Source organism: Lampetra fluviatilis, chromosome 2 (assembly GCF_964198595.1).
Source record: "Lampetra fluviatilis chromosome 2, kcLamFluv1.1, whole genome shotgun sequence".
NCBI classification, from domain to species: domain Eukaryota; kingdom Metazoa; phylum Chordata; class Hyperoartia; order Petromyzontiformes; family Petromyzontidae; genus Lampetra; species Lampetra fluviatilis.
In genome coordinates, this window is record NC_136276.1 from 34,396,611 (window position 1) to 34,413,785 (window position 17,175).

Here is a 17,175-nt window from a genome sequence, read left to right on the forward strand (position 1 = left end):
TTTGCGAAGCGTCTCCAGCTGCGGCAGCATTTGGGCGCAGCGTTATAATGCTGATCAGTCCACTGCCGGATGAAGGCCTCCCCAAACTGTGGCAAGGTAGCATTGGTGTTGGCACGGTATTGGCCACCCACCCCCCGATGTGCCGTGCCGGCCTTCATAGGTGCTCGCTAACCGCACCCGCCCCGACAGTCTGTCAACGGTTGCACGTGGGATATTTGCGTTTGTTTCTTCTCTGCGTGAAGCGATACCTGGCGAGGTCCTTCATGAGGTCGCTGATGATGATGGCCCACGGACCGAAGAGGTGGTGGAAGGAGAGGAAGTCGAGCAGCTGCACGCAGCAGAAGGCCAGCGCCTTGGCCAGCAGGACGTTGCGTGCGCAGAGGCACTCGAGCAGGGCGTGCGAGCCCGCCGGGAAGGCGAGCGCCGACAGGTGGCACAGCAGGGCCAAGCCCGACAAGCCGAGCACCAGCAGCCGGATCCAGGCGAGGCCGAACCGCGACCCTCCTGGCAACGACAAGCACGCAGCAAACGCTGCTTGTCAGCGTCGGCCGTACGTACATACTGTACGTACATACGTACGTACATACGTACGTATGGATGTTGAAGTTCCTTCGTGCCGGACGTAGCCAACCGTGCTAATCGAAGAAATGAATTTTCAATCGAAAAAAATTTGTTTTCAATTTACGGTTGATACCCCCGCAGTAATAAACCGGGGCAGGCGCCGCATTAAAAACCGTGAACCTCCACAGCCAAGCGTCGCGAACGCGCTACCGCCAGGCCGTGCGACCGCCCCACTTGGTGCGTCTCACCGCTGCCTCGGCCGACGAGCCGGCCCTGACGCAACTCGGCGAGCAGCAGGCCCAGCAGCCAGGTGAGCAGGAGCCACTCGTTCCACGAGGGCAGCAGGTGGCCCTCGGCGATGGGCGTCACAGGAGGCCACACCACCGTGAGCACGAACAGCGACAGCAGGAACAGGTGCGACGCAAGGTGGCACAGGAACTTGATGATCGGGATCCGAGTAAACCTGCAAAGTCGTCGTGAGCGTCTGGGGCAGTTGCTCTAAGGCGAGTACGTCGCATGTCGGACTGTCTCACGTATTTATGAACCGCCTTCACCCAGTGCGTTGCGTGGCGTAACCGTCAATTTTCCCGGATGCTCACATGTTATTGTCACCATTGGAATGTTTAGGATTTTTTTTGCTCAACTCAGGTCGCCAGGTTTGTGATATCCACGGCGCCGCCGCTCTACCCTATCAATAAATCAACGAAACTGCAAGATGCACGTGGATTAAACCACCCCTGAGTTAGACCGGGACAGATCAATGGGGATACAAATATCCCACAATACCAGAAGAGTGGAAGATTATATGTAAATATAGTGTGTTATTATGAGTATGTACAACGCCACTAACAACCGCTAGGACGTTTAATAAACTATAATCTATTTTTATTTTACTAGTTAAGGCCCACTGAGCTATATAGCTCTATTTCAGAAGCGACCTGGCCACATATGATAGCTCAACAAAGTGGCTTATCACGTGGACATTTCTAACAGCCAACTACTCTAAGTGCACGTTGATTCTAAATTGTGGAGAGAAAAACCTGAGGACCCACGCGACCACGGGGAGAGAGACACGCAAACTCTAAATATCCAGGCGTCAGAGACGGGATCGAACCTACGACATCCTGCATACCAGGCGAGGTAGTTAACATCTCACCAGAGGTCGCAAACGGGTTTTGATTCCTTACCCTTACCCGTACCCGGCCGCACCAGGGTCGCAAACGGGTACCCGTACCCGTACCCGGCCGGGTACGGGTTGCCGGGTATCAGGTAGGGTACAGGTATCGGGTACCCGGTTGCGACCTCTGCATCTCACTCTCCGTGGCGTCTCTGCTAGAAGTTGCCCTCTGCCCCTGCCCCCCCCCCCCCCCCACGTACCTGTGGCCGAGAGGAAGCGAGAAGGCGACCCAGAGGGGTGGGCAGACGAGGAATCCGAGCAGGAGCAGCGCGAGGCACCAGGAGGGCCAGCGGAGGCCTCCCCGCCACACGTCGCTCAGGTGGTGCTGCACGGCGGGGTGCGCCGCCACCTCGCGCTGGTGGCACTCGATGAGCACGTCGAGCAGCGAGAGGCCGCGCTCGTCCACGGCTCGCAGCAGATGGGCGGCGCCGGCGCTTTGCGAGCCCACGGCAAGAGACAGCAGGTCCGTGGCCAGTGCCTGGACGGAGAGCGGGGAGCGCACGGGCACGGGGTGGCAGCCGGCGTTCATCTATTTGTTTTAGTCTTAGTCTTGATCTAGCCGATAACTATTTTTGTCGTTTCAACTAAGGCGGTGGATTTCGTTTAGTCGCGAGTCTTAGTGTCGTCGGACAGCGTGGCTACTCGCGCCTCTTCCACAAAGTCTGGCCAGTGTGAATAAGGAACGTTAGGTCCAATATCCTGCAGTCACCACGATCCTTATCATCATCAATGGTGACAAGGGTAATGATGATCACCAGTGTTTAACTTCTGCTGGAGCGATAGTACATTGGCTGTTCCACTGCGCTACGATGCCCTTGGCTCGCACCACCTGGCAGTGTCCACTTCGGGGTGCCCACCTGGCAGTGGCGCGCTGCCAGCTCGAGGTCGACGGAGCGCTCCTTCTCGCGCAGGGCGGCCGCGCCGAGCGCCCGCGTCAGCTTCACCGCCGCCTCCAGGGGCGCGGGCGCCAGCAGCACGAAGTCGTCGATCACGCGGAACTCGCACTGCTGCCCGCACACTACCAGGTCGTACACGAACTGCAGGAGCCTCGCGCACACACGCACACACGCACACACGCGCACACGGATGAAGACAAACGTCCTCCGTATTGCCCACACGGGTTGTTCAGGTCGAGTGCTGTTAGCGGGCACCGACTAAGGCTGGCAAGGCACGCGGGGGAGCGGCGTGGCCATTCACGGTCACCGTCGACTAAAATAAGAAATTCTTTGTCGACAGATATTTCCCGTCACTGATTGTGTTATAGACGATGTGTGCTGAACTTCTTTTGCACCGTACGTAGCCGACTGTGCTAATCGGAGGTACGGGGGAAGGACAACAAACTAAACACAAAAAGTAGTTATAAAGAAATTAGTTTTCAATCGAGATTTAAAAGTGCATAGCTTGAGTGGCTTCCTAATATCGGATGGAGGAGAGTTCCACACGGCTGCAGAAGCACATATGAAAGCGTTCGATGGTCAACTAAAAGTCGCCGCTGCGAGGATGACCGGAGTTCACGCGATGATGGTTTATGCTCCTTGACGAGATCAGCAAGTATTTCTAGATTTGAAGCTTTCGTGACTGCAAGGATTCATATTCTTAGGTTTTTTCGGTAAAGTCACGTAGGTAAAAATTTGTTTTTATAAAAGTAAAATAAAATAAAAATCACGACGTTTCGGAGGCAACACAAGCTTCCGTCTTCAGGTGGAACCGTCACAGCACGATAGCTGTATCAAGTAAAAAAAACGCAAGCGTGCTGTGACGGTTCCACCTGAAGACGGAAGCTTGTGTTGCCTCCGAAACGTCGTGATTTTTATTTTACTTTTATTTAATTTTACTTTTATAAATTTAAATTTTTTACCTACGTGACTTTACCGAAAAAACCTAAGAATATGAGATCAGCAAGGTATTGTGGCTCATTTGTGGAGGAGCACGACCTCAAAACGTATTCGTTCGTCAACCGGAAGCCAACGCAGCTCGGCGAACAGCGACCGGACACGGCGCTCACCCTGCGGTTGTGGATGAGGCGCTGGGTGGCGGGGGTCGAGTGGCGCAGCAGAAACGCCAGCACATGGCGGTGGCCCCCGCCGGCCGCGTGCTCGAGGGCCGTGCGGCCGTCACGACACTCGGCCGAGCCGGCCGCGCCGCTCTCCAGCAGCGCGCGCACCGCGGGGAGGCGGCCGGCTCGGGCGGCCACGTGCAGCGGGGTGCAGCCGCTCTGCCGACACCGGCGGGGGAGAGCGAGAGACGGAGATTCATTCGTTCATCACGCGGAGTCAGCGAAGGAGCATTGCGCGTGACGTGTTGCGACAGCATTCGCTTAAACCGCTCTTGCTGCCATACGCCGGCGTCTCGAGTGATTTGTTTGATCCACGGATCGCGTAGGGGGGCGACCACGGGGGCGGCGCCATTCCTTTGAGGGTCGCAGTCCACTTCGAACGTCGACCGCCAACTGAACTGAGCCCAATTTGCTGCAGGAGTTTGCTCGTCAAGAAGGGGCGACGTGTCCAAACAGAAGTGGCAGTCGTCTTCCCACGAACTAAGCTCTCAATCGCTAGGAGACTGGTCACGTCAGGATCAAACCCACGAGCTGTATACCAGGAGAGGTAGATAACATCTCGCTACTGTGGCGAAGTGCGTGGGCAAAGACACGGCCGCACGGGCGGCAACACCACGCCTATTTCCTTCAATATATGTGTACCAATTAGCGCGGTTGACTACGTACGGTGCGAAACAAGTCCGATAGTTCAACGTAGACGACCACCGCACCGTCATTCGGGCGCACCTTGTCGGTGGCATTGATGTCGGCGCCCTGGCCCAGCAGGAGCCTCAGCGTCTCCACGTGGCCGGCGGTGGCGGCGAGGTGCAGGCACGAGTGTCCGCGCTGGTCGGGCGTGCGCAACAGCGGCAACGCGGCGCGGCTCAGCAGCAGCCCCGCAACGGCCGCGTGGCCGCCCTGGCAGGCGAGGTGCAGCGGCGTCGTGGCCTGCGACGTGGCACGCGTGGCCCCATCGGGAAGCACGACCGGCACACGCTACGCGTTAGAATTCTGGCGTGGCGAGTTTGCGTCAATTATTTTTTTTTTTGGCTCTGGTTAGTTGGCACATTTATACCCTGCGATGTGTGCGTTGAACTTCTTTCACACGATCAATAGCTAACCGTACTAATCAGAGTTGCGGGGGAAGGACTAAACACAAAAAGCAGTTCTAAAGAAATACGTTTTCAATGTCTTGTAGCTGTCATCACTGCCGGCGGTCCTGGGCAGTGGTCATCCTCGTAACAGCGCTGCTAAGCACAATGGGGCCTTACCATCTGATTAACGAAATCGCCGGCTTGCCGTTGAAACCCGGGAGATATGAGGTGGTTGGGTGACTAAAGGGTCACAGCGCTGAGCCAGTGAAAGAGAATATGGAACGTACACGCTCACCTTGCATGATTTCCCAAGAACGAATATTTAGGAACCTTGGTTTCAAATTCCGAAATATTTGTATGCCAATATTTTTTAACAAAGCAATTCGTGCACATGAGTGTATTGCATCAGGGTGCCAACTTGTAACGTGCACAGTTTTCACTCGCACTCAAAGAGAGAGAGAACAACTCAAAGGCACAAGGAACCACAGACAACCAGGAAGGCAGCAGCTGGGCACTGAACCGAAACAATCAACAATTTCCCAAGCTCTCCGGTCCTCTATATATTAAGATCTTTTCAGCCGATTAAACACATTCCTGCAGAGGGAGCTGATAGGAATGTTGGGTTGCTTGGTCAATGGCCAGGGTCAACGGTGGCGTGGTGTATTCCGCAAATATGGCCGACTGTGAGGGCGGGCACAAGCCGGCGTGAGTAGGTTAAACGTTTAAGGGCACCACGGGGTGACCAGCCCCTCCCCACCCCGCCCCACTCCTCCCACCCCCCACCCAGCCCCACCCTCCCCACCCAGCCCCTCCCCACCCTCCCCACCCAGCCCCTCCCCACCCTCCCCTCCCCACCCAGCCCCTCCCCACCCAGCCCCTCCCCACCCTCCCCTCTCCACCCAGCCCCACCCCTCCCATTTTTTGATGCACGACGGACGGACACAATAATCCCCTGTGGGCTGGTGTAACCAGGAGGTTCCTACCAGTATGAGTGTTTACATGTGGGAGGCAAGTAGAGCGCCCGGAGAAGACGCACGCATGCGGGGGGATTGAACGGGGCTGCATCACAAGATGCTGTACAGAACCGGTGGGCAAGTTTGAGGTTATTAAGCCTGGACTTACATACAAAGACGTACGTAGACTCACATAAAGACCGATATAATTGGAAATCCATACACTTACATCGATATAGATATCTAAAGATTTATGGAGAGATCATAAGACTCACACAGAGGCCCACAGAATTACATAGAAACCCGATAAATGTATATAGACCTATGTACGATATGATACAATTTGGATTCATATAGCATCTTAACGCGACCGGATCTCAACAGTGGGCAAGGTTATTTTACAGAGAGGGGCAGTCGGTGGTCACAGGCAGAGTAAAAGAGAAACGCCCCAAGCCTGGACAGCAGCAGGTAGTCGACAACACGGAGAGCTGGCCAGAGGGAACCGCTGTTGCCTTCGTCGTTGTCGTGAGCGCTGTTGCGGCGGGACCTGCCTGCGGGCCGACCTGCAAGTCCTCCGGCGTGCTCGGGTGGTTGAGGAGGAGCCGCACGAGGCCCTCGTGGCCGGCCTGAGCCGCCAGGTGAAGCGGAGTGAGGCCGCTCTGTCGCACAGGAAGAGAGCGTAAGAACGTTGGCAGCCTCCCTCGCACGCCTCGGAAACCCAAAGCGAAACCCTCATCACATCTCGTCTCGGCCATTCCAATGTCCTGTGGCAGTCTTGCCAAGGGGACTCCCAGTGGCAGCCGCCCCTATGTGGCGCAACCTGCACGCAGCGCCGGCTTGCAATTGGGGAAAGCCCCATGCGGAGACACGTAAACTCACATTGAGAGCAAGTGTATGGTGACCCATACACTCGTATCGAGACGCGTAGACTTACACTCAGAGCTAAAGATAAGCATTTATGGGGCACTTAATGCCTCGTCACATCTCATCCCGGCTCTAGTTTTTACGTTTAGCTCACCACAGACACACGGAGGACAGGGCACGCAGCACCGGCTGAACGTCATCCGCTAGCTCACGGGCACTGATAACAAACCCCACCCCTTGGAGCTGGTTACCCGCCCACAGAGTGAAGTATGGTCAAACAGCCCACATGACCCGCACAGGTCGTTACAAGCTGTTGTGGGGTTACGTCGCGGGCAGCAGAGTGCACTGCAGAAAAATCCACTGCTGTCCTGCTCCCGTATAGCTATCCTCCTCATCTTGACCAGTCAGTTGCCTCCTTATCACTCTTCAGTCTCTCCTACCGTGGTTACTGTTTCCGTGAACTTCACTCGTTCATTCCTCCACCAACATTTATTCATGAATGTGGAACTTGTTTAGCACTGTACGTAGGCAACCGTGCTAATTTAGGACACTTGTCTGCCAGGCTGTTCCGTCTCATCCGCACTGTCCAACCACACCACACTGCAAGTCACAACAATGACTGTGCCTCTTCCCTTACACTGTCCAACTTTGGAATTGCCTCCACATCGTCTCGATTCCCAAGTTATTGCTACCTTGCACAACGCAAGAAACGCGAACCCTTATCTTGTACACCTTCAATGGTGCTGGGATTTTATTGCTGGCCAAAGGGCGTTTAGGCCTTTGCTCGACGACTGTGTTTAGCAGAACAAAAACCTGCACTGACCGGCATGGTGAAGTATAGTCAAACAACCCCCCCCCCACCACTCCCGACACGGCGTGGCGAGGCCTTCATCTGGCAGTAAACTCACAAAGGGCTGTGAACTGCGAGACGAAATTTCTCTCTTTCACATATCACTGCCATTGCGACATGGGACCCAGGCCATAGGCAGAGCCGGTCACGGAGCAAGGGGGTGCGGCAATCGGTCAGGTGGGGGTCCCAATGCCGCTGAGAACATATCACGTGGTGGTTGTCAAGAGGGGCCCCAACTCGTAGCTTTGGCCACCAGGGGTGGGGGGAGGCAAGGCGCTCCCTGCCCCCGACGCTAGTTCCGCGACTTGGTTGAGACACAAATGACCGACGCTCCGGCTGCCCCTGCCCGCACCTCCTGAGCTGCGTCTCTGCCGGCGGCGACGTTGACGGGGTTCGGGCGCGCGCTCTCAGCGGCGGCCGGGACGCTCGCCAGCATCTCCCGAGCAAAGTCGACCTGCCCAAAGCGCGCGGCGACGTGGAGCGCCGTGAAGCCGGTCTGGGGGCAAACGAGCGAGGATTTCTTTACCGACGCAAGCGGCGTGCAAGCTGGGCGATGGCGAGGATTTGCAGGCGCGGTGGTGCTTGCTTAAATGCCTCGGCAACTCCAAGTGGCTTATATCGCATCTCATCCCAAACATCCCAATGCACTGCAAGCAGTCCAGTCGAGGGGTATCTTCCAGTGCTAGCCATCTCGTACGTGGCACGAAGTGGACAGAGCGCCGGAATTTAAATGGGTAAAGACCCATAGTGAGACCCATAGACTCACATACAGCTCCATAGACTTCCACAGAGATCCATAGCGCACACAGTATAAAGGATTTAAATTTATGGGGCTCCTAAATGCCACAGCAACTCAAAACAATCTTTCATCAGATCTCATCTCTATTATACTAATTCCAGGGTGAAGGTTTATTTTTTATTTAGCCCCCTTATGGCAGCTGTCCCTGTGCGGCACAACGTGAATGCAGCACCTTCATGCAGCATGTTCATTTGTCGTTTTCCCAATGAAGTAATCGATCAACTTAGTGCGAGACACGCCCTGAATTGCGGTGTGTTGCTGAAAGGGTTGACAACCCCAAGAAGAATGAATCAACGTCTCGGTGGAACCTTGGTGCTGGTCACATTGAACGGAAATCTTTGCTTCAGAGCTTCCAGCACGCCGGTGTGCCCGTGCTTTGCTGCGAGGTGAATGGCCGCCATGCCCTCCTGCACAGACGAGAGACGTCGCAGATACCACTGCAGAAGCGTACGCAGCAGCAGCACGTCCATCGTCGCTGTCGTCGTCACCGAATAGGTTTGGTGTCCGTGACATTCGTACGGCCCGATGCTGCCACAAAGACTCCACGTTTCACAGACGAGCATAGCCTGCCTGTCTTCATGGCGGTGATGATGATGAGGATGGTGACGATGACGAGGATGGTGACGATGGCGAGGATGGTGATGATGAGGATGGCGACGATGGCGAGGATGATGATAATGACGAGGAAGCACCCACACTTTACAACCAGAAATTTGATTAAATGGTATCCCGAGACAAAAACTTGACTCGGTGAACGCTGCGATCCGATTTGGCGCTGCCATGACGGTGATGTGTGAGGGGTAGAGGGGTTTGTGTTGGTGCGGAGCGGGGGGGGGTTGGAGGGCGCCGGCTCACGGAGTCTTCAGCAGCGGGGGAGGCTCCGGCCTCCAGGAGGATTCTCACGGCCTCGGCGTGGCCCCCGGCGGCGGCCAGCTGGAGGGGGGTCGACCCGCTCGCCTGCACGCACGACGCACACAGACACTTCAAGCACAACGCACACAGACACTTCAAGCGCCTGCACGCACGACGCACACAGACACTTCAAGCACCTGCACGCACGACGCACACAGACACTTCAAGCACCTGCACGCACGACGCACACAGACACTTTAAACACCTGCACGCACACAGACACTTCAAGCGCCTTGACGCACACAGACACTTCAAGCACCTGCACGCACAACGCACACAGACACTTCAAGCACCTGCACGCACAACACACACAGACACTTCAAGCACAACACACACAGACACTGCAAGCACCTGCACGCACAACGCACACAGACACTTCAAGCGCCTGCACGCACAACTTACACACAGACACTTCAAGCACAACGCACACAGACACTTTAAGCACCCGCCGGGGTTCGATGGCAAGATGTTACCTACATCTCCTGGTATACAGCAGGTTGTGGGTTCGATCCTGACCCTGACTCCTGTTGTATATTTGGACTTTGCATGTTCTCTCTCTCTCTCTCGCCGTGGTTGCGTGAATTTCGCTCTGGGTCCTCCCTACACATCTAGAATCAACTTGCATTCAGAGTATGTGGCTGATATAAATGTACACGTCATGAGCCGCTTCGTTGAGCCATCATTGTGGCCAGGTCGCTTCTGAAAAAAAAGGTCTACACAGCTCAGTGGGCCTTACCTGGTAAGATAAAAAAAATATATATATAGCTTAGTTTAAATATAAAGGTACGGCCAACTTTGTCAACTTCGTGACTCCGCGATGGCATCTTTGAGGTCTCCGGTACGGTTTGACCTCCCGACAGAAGTACTGATCAGCCGCTAATCTGTGAGTACGCATATCCACATGCACTCTGTATTACGCTGTAACGTGAGGACTACACAATGAACGCAGGTGTTTGTTAAATCTCCGTGTCCATGTCCACCCGGCAGTATAAAAGTGTGCACCCGTCGATCAGCAGCTCGTACGAGCTGGGGTCAAGTGTGGGTGTTTCTCGCCTCTTGCAAGACGTCTGGCCAGTGTGGAAGAGTAGGCCAAAAAACCCTCTCTGCAGTTGAGGCCCTTCCGCTAGCAGTGGCTAAATGTCTCAATGCAGGACCCTTGAGCCTCCGTGACATTCTGGGAGAAATACGAGGGCATTATGATAATTATGTTCGGCTCAATCAGTCTGCTGACCAGACGTTGGATGCGTGACCTTTTTTTTATTTCCACAGTCCCATCCAGCCAGGTATCTATACAATAACTTGCAAATCTGTTGACTGTATATACATTTCTTTGTCCGGAGGATTTCTGATCGACCGCTCCACCAATTTCAATAAACGAGGAGTCACTGGAAAGGGGGTGGGGGAGGGGGCGGCCCGGCGCGACCCCCTGACCTGGCTCCGCACGGCCGTCACTCCGGGGCGGTGGTGCCGCAGCAGCTGGCGCAGCACGGGGGCGCTGCCCCTGGCGGCCGCGATGTGCGCGCACGTGCGGCCTCGCCCGTCGGCCACGGCCACCAGCGCGGGGTGCCGCTCCACGAACAGCGCCACCACCGACGGGTGGCCGCTGTCAGCGGCAAGGTGCAGTGCTGTCTGCCCACCCTGGAGGAACATTGTGTGCCATCGTCGTCGTCGTCGTCATCATCTTGAATTAACCACGATTAAGGTGACGATTTTTGGCACAGTCATTTTGTGGTCACTTCATTCACTGGCGAAGTGCCGGATAGTTCACGGACAGTACCCCACCGAAAAACCTGCTTTTTAAAATAGAAAAATACATTCTTAAATAGAGATATGCTCTATATAAGAACGGGAGACAGAGCAGAGCCTCACCATTCTGGCGAATTGCCCAATGATGCTGGATGCAATAACCAGCAAAACGTCGTACTCAAAAATTGTAAATGTTGTGGTTTCATGCTTCAACACACCGGTGGGTTAAAGCAATGAACTATTTGTCTTTTGTCAACGTGACACTTTTTTACTGATTGGCCGTGTCGGGTGGTGGAGGGTTACGACACATTTATAAATAACGCCATCTAAACCCAAAAACGTTGATTATGAATAATATTGGTCGCGAAAGCCTACGTGTTAAACAAGAGATATTAAAGTTCTACATTAAAAAGCCCTATGCCCCTCCTGCCCTTCTCTCTACCTCGTGCGCAACCGGAGGGACCTACGTCGTCGGCGGCGTTCACGTCGGCCTTCAGCTGCAGCAGGGTCCTGCACACGTCCAGCTGCCCACCCGTCGCGGCCAGGTGCAGCGGCGTCCTCCTCCGCTGCGCCGAGAGGAGATGCCAAGGCAACGGCACGGGGATGGAAACGAGCGCGCGACGAGATTCAACAATGTTAGCCGGGCACGACTACTATCGCCTGTGACACGGAGATTCGGATTCTGGGATGGTGTGTCACGTGGATCAGGGCGTGCGGAACATTTGGCCGTTGACTTCAGTTCACACGGCCCATCGATGACGTCGCTCTACAGAGGGTTGCTTCTAGTGCTCTTCTGGTCGCCCGTGAGGCAGAGCAGAAAACGGTACCGCCTACAGTCGCAAAACATTCACAGAACCAATTTACTTTGCAAGGCTATATTTTTCATTTTAATCATATTTTTCATTAATGATTTGATAACCCACTCACCTCAAGCGGTTACGCCAAAAGTCACCGACAATGCCCACGTGAAAAAAAAAACTAACCGCTAAAAGCTCCGCCAACTCTGCAATTTCGAACATTTGGTTCTGGACCCGTGGACAGTCGGCTCCGTCACCACGTCCACCTCCTCACCAGCGTGAGCGCGTCCACGGCGGCGCCGTGCGTCCGCGCGAGCAGCAGCACGAGGGCCGCGTGGCCCGCTCCCGCGGCCGCGTGCAGCGGCGTGTGGCCCAGCTTGCTCTTGGCGTTGGCGAAGGCGCCGCGCCGCAGCAGCTCGCCCGCCACGCCGGCGCGGCCCGACTCCGCCGCCAGGTGCAGCGCCGCCTTGCCGTGCTGCGGCAGAAAGACAAACGCGGGGACGCTCCTCGGCGCTCAGGGGTGGCAGCGGGGGAGGGGGGGGGGGGTTCAGATCCGGCATAGCGCCGCTGTGCACGCCGTGACAACGGGCGACGCTGCGTACGCTGGATCAAGACGCGTGTCGTTTTGTTTCCCCCCAGACAGCCTCTACTCCTGTAACGCCGCGTGTTGTTGTTGTTATTTTCATGATGTAACGGCGATTGAGCGAACAAAACCACGTCGCAGCGCGAGTAGGAATGAGCGGTTGTACGGCTGCCTCGGCGCAGCATCGTCACGCAAGGCACTGGGATGCTGCTGGATGCTTCTAGATGCTACCCACACGCCTCGGCGTTTGTTCAGCCTGCGTACGCATCTCACGTGATATCGCGGACTGTGCTCTACCCTACATGATATATTATTTCTTTAAACGCGATTTGTCTGTAACGCGGTGTTCTTCAGGAAGGCAACTACAGCGTTATAGGGGCACAGACTGTACTTAAAAGCACATGGTAAGGGTGCATACTGTGTTTTAATCCAGCGGATGTGTGTGTGTGTGTGGCCACAGTTGAATAACTTTAGCTGGGCGCTGGTGGCTACGATGCCACGTGGGCCGTAATCCGGCGCTGTTGAGGGGTCATGCCCTGGCTCACCAGGAGAAGGCGGTACAGCAAGGGGACTAATCGCCATATGTTTCCATCTGTACGGGGATGGAGTGTTTCCCCCTCACGTTTCCTCCGGGTGCTCCGGTTTCCTCCCACTTGTAAAATAATGAATCGGCTGAAAACATCTCTTGAAATAAAAACCCACTGTAGCAGGACCCTCCTGAAACGGAGTCCTACGACTCAGTGTGACTTTCCTGGACAAATAAAAAAGCCTATCAAATAAGTGAAGCAACACCAGGCACAACTTTGGAGTACGTCTTAATTTCCAGAGCGTCTCATCTTGATGAACCGTAGCGGAAAGAATGAATGAACGAACGCAAACTTTGCCGTGGTCACGTCATAAAAATGCCACCAAACAGGAATCCAGAAAAATGAGTGTCAGCGCGAGTGGCAACACGACGGACTGATGATGGAGTGCAGGAAGAGGCGCTGGAGAGGAGAGGGGACTGACACAGCAGATGGGAAATTATGATGACGACGACGATGATGAATGATGATGGGAGGACACTGTTACTGCCACCACTGGAGTTTCGTGAACCCAGCGACCTCCTGAAGAAAAAAATAAAGACCCCTCCCCGACCCCCCCCCCACCCCTCCCCGAGAAAAGCGATGGCCGGGAGACCGGAGCAGCCGGTGGCGGCTCCTCCCTGGAGTCCAGACCTCGTCGAAGACGTCCACTCTCGCGTGGTTCTCCAGCAGAAGATTCACGACCTCCAGGCGCCCCTCCTCGACCGCCACCATGAGAGGTGTCCATCCGTTCTGCAGGGTTGCGGTCACGCGTGTGTTTAATTTCAAAGTGCACCTGGCCTGGCACCGGAGCCGTGGTGACGTCACCCTCACTTCGTGGGAAACGGCGTGTATCGGTATTGGTTTATTTCACCAATGCCCCAGCATGCTGCATAGCTTTCAAAAACTAAATATTCACTAGATAAGGCATTGCCTTATCTAGAACAAGGAGAGCAATTAAGCATCTATAAACTCGGACAAGTGCAGAGTATAGCTTCCGATGGTGTTTTCGGGCTGTACCGCGTGTTGTTCGGCATGACGTCCGACGTTCCGCTCCACGTGTTGGGAGCTTCTTCAGGAACTGAGCTGTCAATCCCACCAGGCTGCAAGACGGTGGCTAGGAATCAGTTCCTGAAGAAGCTCCCAGCACCGACACGCAACAGCACGACCGCGAAAACCAACGCACGGTTCGCGAGTCTCAATGAGGGAAATAATGTTAGGACTTCTCAACATTCAGGCAGCACAAAGTGTGGGCTTTTACAACCAATATTATGGTTCACAATTGAATCAGCCATTAGATCTGGACAAATCTGTGTCGTTAAGCATCGCAAAAATGTTGCTGCGAGATCCGTTCTCCAACTTGCTCGGTGAGCTGCAACAAAAATTGGCGGTGCGTCGTTAAACGCGTGCACAAGTGGCAATCCCATTTGTTTGGCTGCGTCGGGTGGTGGAGGGACTGATGATGACGCAAAGTTGGCCGGATAATTCCGTGGCCCAACCCAAAATTCAACTGAAGCGATCATTCGGACCGCAGTCGCGAACCGGGATCGATTCCCTCAACTTCCTGCGGATTCCCGTTCGGCCACGGTCACCTTGGCCTGCCGGTTGAGGGCCCTCTGGGCGCCGTTTGGACCGACGTGGTTCAGGATCTCCGTCAGAGCGGCCACGCCGCCGGCTCGAGCGCTGTAGTGCGTCGGCGTCTCTCCAGTCTGGAGGGGGGAGACACCGAGGAGGAGGAGGTCGCTCGGAGCGACCAGCCAAAGTCACGGCCTGCGAGCGCTCCACCGCGAGTGAGTGAGCGAGTGGGCGAGTGAGCGAGCGAGTGAGTGAGTGAGCGAGCGAGCGAGTGAGCGAGTGAGTGGGCGAGTGAGCGAGTGAGTGAGCGAGCGAGTGGGCGAGTGAGCGAGTGAGTGAGCGGGTGAGCAAGAGAGTGAGCGAGCAGGTGAGTAAGTGAGCAGGTGAGTGAGCGAGTGAGTGAGTGAGTGAGTGAGAGAGCGAGTGAGCGAGCGAGTGAGTGAGCGAGCGAGTGGGCGAGTAAGTGAGGGGGTGAGTGAGTGAGCGGGCGAGCGAGTGAGTGAGTGAGCGAGCGAGCGAGTGAGTGAGCGAGCGAGTGGGCGAGTGAGCGAGTGAGTGAGCGGGTGAGCAAGAGAGTGAACGAGCGGGTGAGTAAGTGAGCAGGTGAGTGAGCGAGTGAGTGAGTGAGTGAGCGAGCGAGTGAGCGAGCGAGTGGGCGAGTGAGCGAGCGAGCGGGTGAGCGAGCGAGCGGGTGAGCGAGCGAGCGGGTGAGCGAGCGAGCGGGTGAGCGAGCGAGCGGGTGAGCGAGCGAACGAGTGAGTGAGTGAGTAAGCGCGTACCAGGTACGTGTGTGCGGCGGGGTCTGCGCCGTGCTGCAGGAGGAGGCGTGTGACCTCCACGACCTCCGCGACCTCCCCGCCACCCGCCGGCCCCGGCAGCTCAACGGCGAAGTGCAGCGGCGTCTCTCCCTCCTGGCGGGCACCGGCGACGATTTAAAGACGTCGATTTGTGATTTGTCGCCTCGCGTTTTTTCCCTCTCATCGGTGTCGTTTTCTCAAATGAGTTTTCTGGTTGTTTGTCTGCACGGTTTGCGTCTCGTTGCGTTTGACGAAACGCAACAGCGGCTCTGCGAGATCGTGCGCGGGGTTCGGCGCGTGGTGTCGCAAGCGTCGGGATCGGTTTAAATCAATGAATCCCGTGCATCATTCCATGCCTAGTGATATAATAGTGATACAAATACGGTCATTCGTGGCTGATAGAGTTGCCTTTCACGCCAGGACATCCCACAGCGCTTTCAGTACGCATCCTGATTTTTATTGGATAATTGTACATTTCTAAATTTGTATTTAAAGCTTTCGTGACTGCAGGGATTCATATTCTTGGTTCTTTTGGTCAAGTCACGTAGAAGGGAAATAATAATAATAAAATAATATAAATATATTTATATTATAATATAAATATATTTATATTACTTTATTATTTCCCGTCTACGTGACTTTACCAAAAGAACCAAGAATATGTACATTTCTAGTTTAACACGGAGGCGTTCGCGACCAATATCATCCATAATAGAGGTTTTTTTTGGGGGGTTAGATCGCGTAATTACGCACATTCCTAGTGTATAAAATACATAATGTATACTTATTTATTCGGGAAAGCCATAATGATTCGAATGTCTCTCTTTTCAGGAGGGTCCTGCTACACGGGATATTTACTTGACGAAGATGCCTTCAGCCAGTTACTGAGCAAACGCACACGCGCGAAAGGGGCCCACGCTGTGTCCCCGTACAGATGGGAAACAGATGGAGATTAGTCCCCTCGTTGTTCTCCTGGTGAGCCAGGTTATGGCTCCTCCTCTACGCCCATGGGAAGGGAGCTTCGCGGGATTTGTGCGATCCACCATCTCTCACTGCCTCCACCGCTGAATTACGGGCGTGCCACCACTGGCCCGGCTGCATGATACAGGGTGCTTAATTTTTTTTGACAATTTGCAACAAAACCACAAGAAATGTGCCTCCAGGCTCTGGAGACCAACTGGAGAAGATTCCAGGCGTGTGTTGATAATAATGGCGAACAAGTGGAGACTCTTCGGAGCTATTATGTTACGGTGTGTTATCCGTTCTTTTTCCATTAAAAACGATACTCCCATGTAAGTGCTGACATTCTTTTTAAGCACCCTGTAATTACAATAACATAAAGTTAAGGTCAAATGATAACCTTAAATTCACCTGATACCACTAGCAGGGTGTGGATTTTGTGCCGAATTTTAAATGGAAGATTGATTTGGAGTTCCCAGCATAGGGTGCGGAACGTCGGACACCAGGCCGAACAACACACGCTTTGTGGCGCAACCCGAAAACACATCTAGAGAGAGACCTAAACCGTGTATTGATTTTTTGTATTACTCTTTACTGCCGAATAAAAGTCACAAACTTGGTGTGCTGCCCAGGTGGACAAACATCCAATTTCCTGCGTGGACAGCGAGAGCGTGACCACCGCCATCACTCGTCCGTCGCGGGTGGCTCCCACCAACGCATGTGTGTGTGTGCTCGAGTGAGAGGCGGCTATTGCCGAGTTTGCTCTCATAAGTCAACAGCCGGGTCAGCAACAACCTCGATTTATTGGCGACTCAATTCTCGCTCCACTTCAAACGGCCAATATCAAGCGCGTGTGTGTTTGTGTTTGCTGTTCCGATGGCATAAAAGGTGAAATTGGAGCACGCGTGG

The 17,175-nt window shown here is 54.6% G+C and overlaps 1 protein-coding gene across 1 annotated transcript in view; it reads right to left on the bottom strand.

Moving 5' to 3' along the window:
• LOC144938721 (uncharacterized) overlaps window positions 1–17,175 on the bottom strand; it is a 30,694-nt gene that overhangs the window by 1,141 nt on the left and 12,378 nt on the right. The window contains exons 14-29 of the mRNA XM_078866640.1: window positions 15,289–15,420; window positions 14,527–14,643; window positions 13,589–13,687; window positions 12,063–12,263; window positions 11,393–11,557; window positions 10,677–10,874; window positions 9,189–9,290; window positions 8,642–8,740; window positions 7,887–8,030; window positions 6,372–6,626; window positions 4,521–4,721; window positions 3,744–3,953; window positions 2,596–2,775; window positions 1,939–2,216; window positions 810–1,024; window positions 249–531 (exon numbers count right to left, since the gene is read on the bottom strand). Of these exons, the coding sequence (XP_078722766.1) occupies window positions 249–531; window positions 810–1,024; window positions 1,939–2,216; window positions 2,596–2,775; window positions 3,744–3,953; window positions 4,521–4,721; window positions 6,372–6,626; window positions 7,887–8,030; window positions 8,642–8,740; window positions 9,189–9,290; window positions 10,677–10,874; window positions 11,393–11,557; window positions 12,063–12,263; window positions 13,589–13,687; window positions 14,527–14,643; window positions 15,289–15,420 (2,879 nt within the window). The remainder of the gene's footprint in view (window positions 1–248; window positions 532–809; window positions 1,025–1,938; window positions 2,217–2,595; window positions 2,776–3,743; window positions 3,954–4,520; window positions 4,722–6,371; window positions 6,627–7,886; window positions 8,031–8,641; window positions 8,741–9,188; window positions 9,291–10,676; window positions 10,875–11,392; window positions 11,558–12,062; window positions 12,264–13,588; window positions 13,688–14,526; window positions 14,644–15,288; window positions 15,421–17,175) is intronic.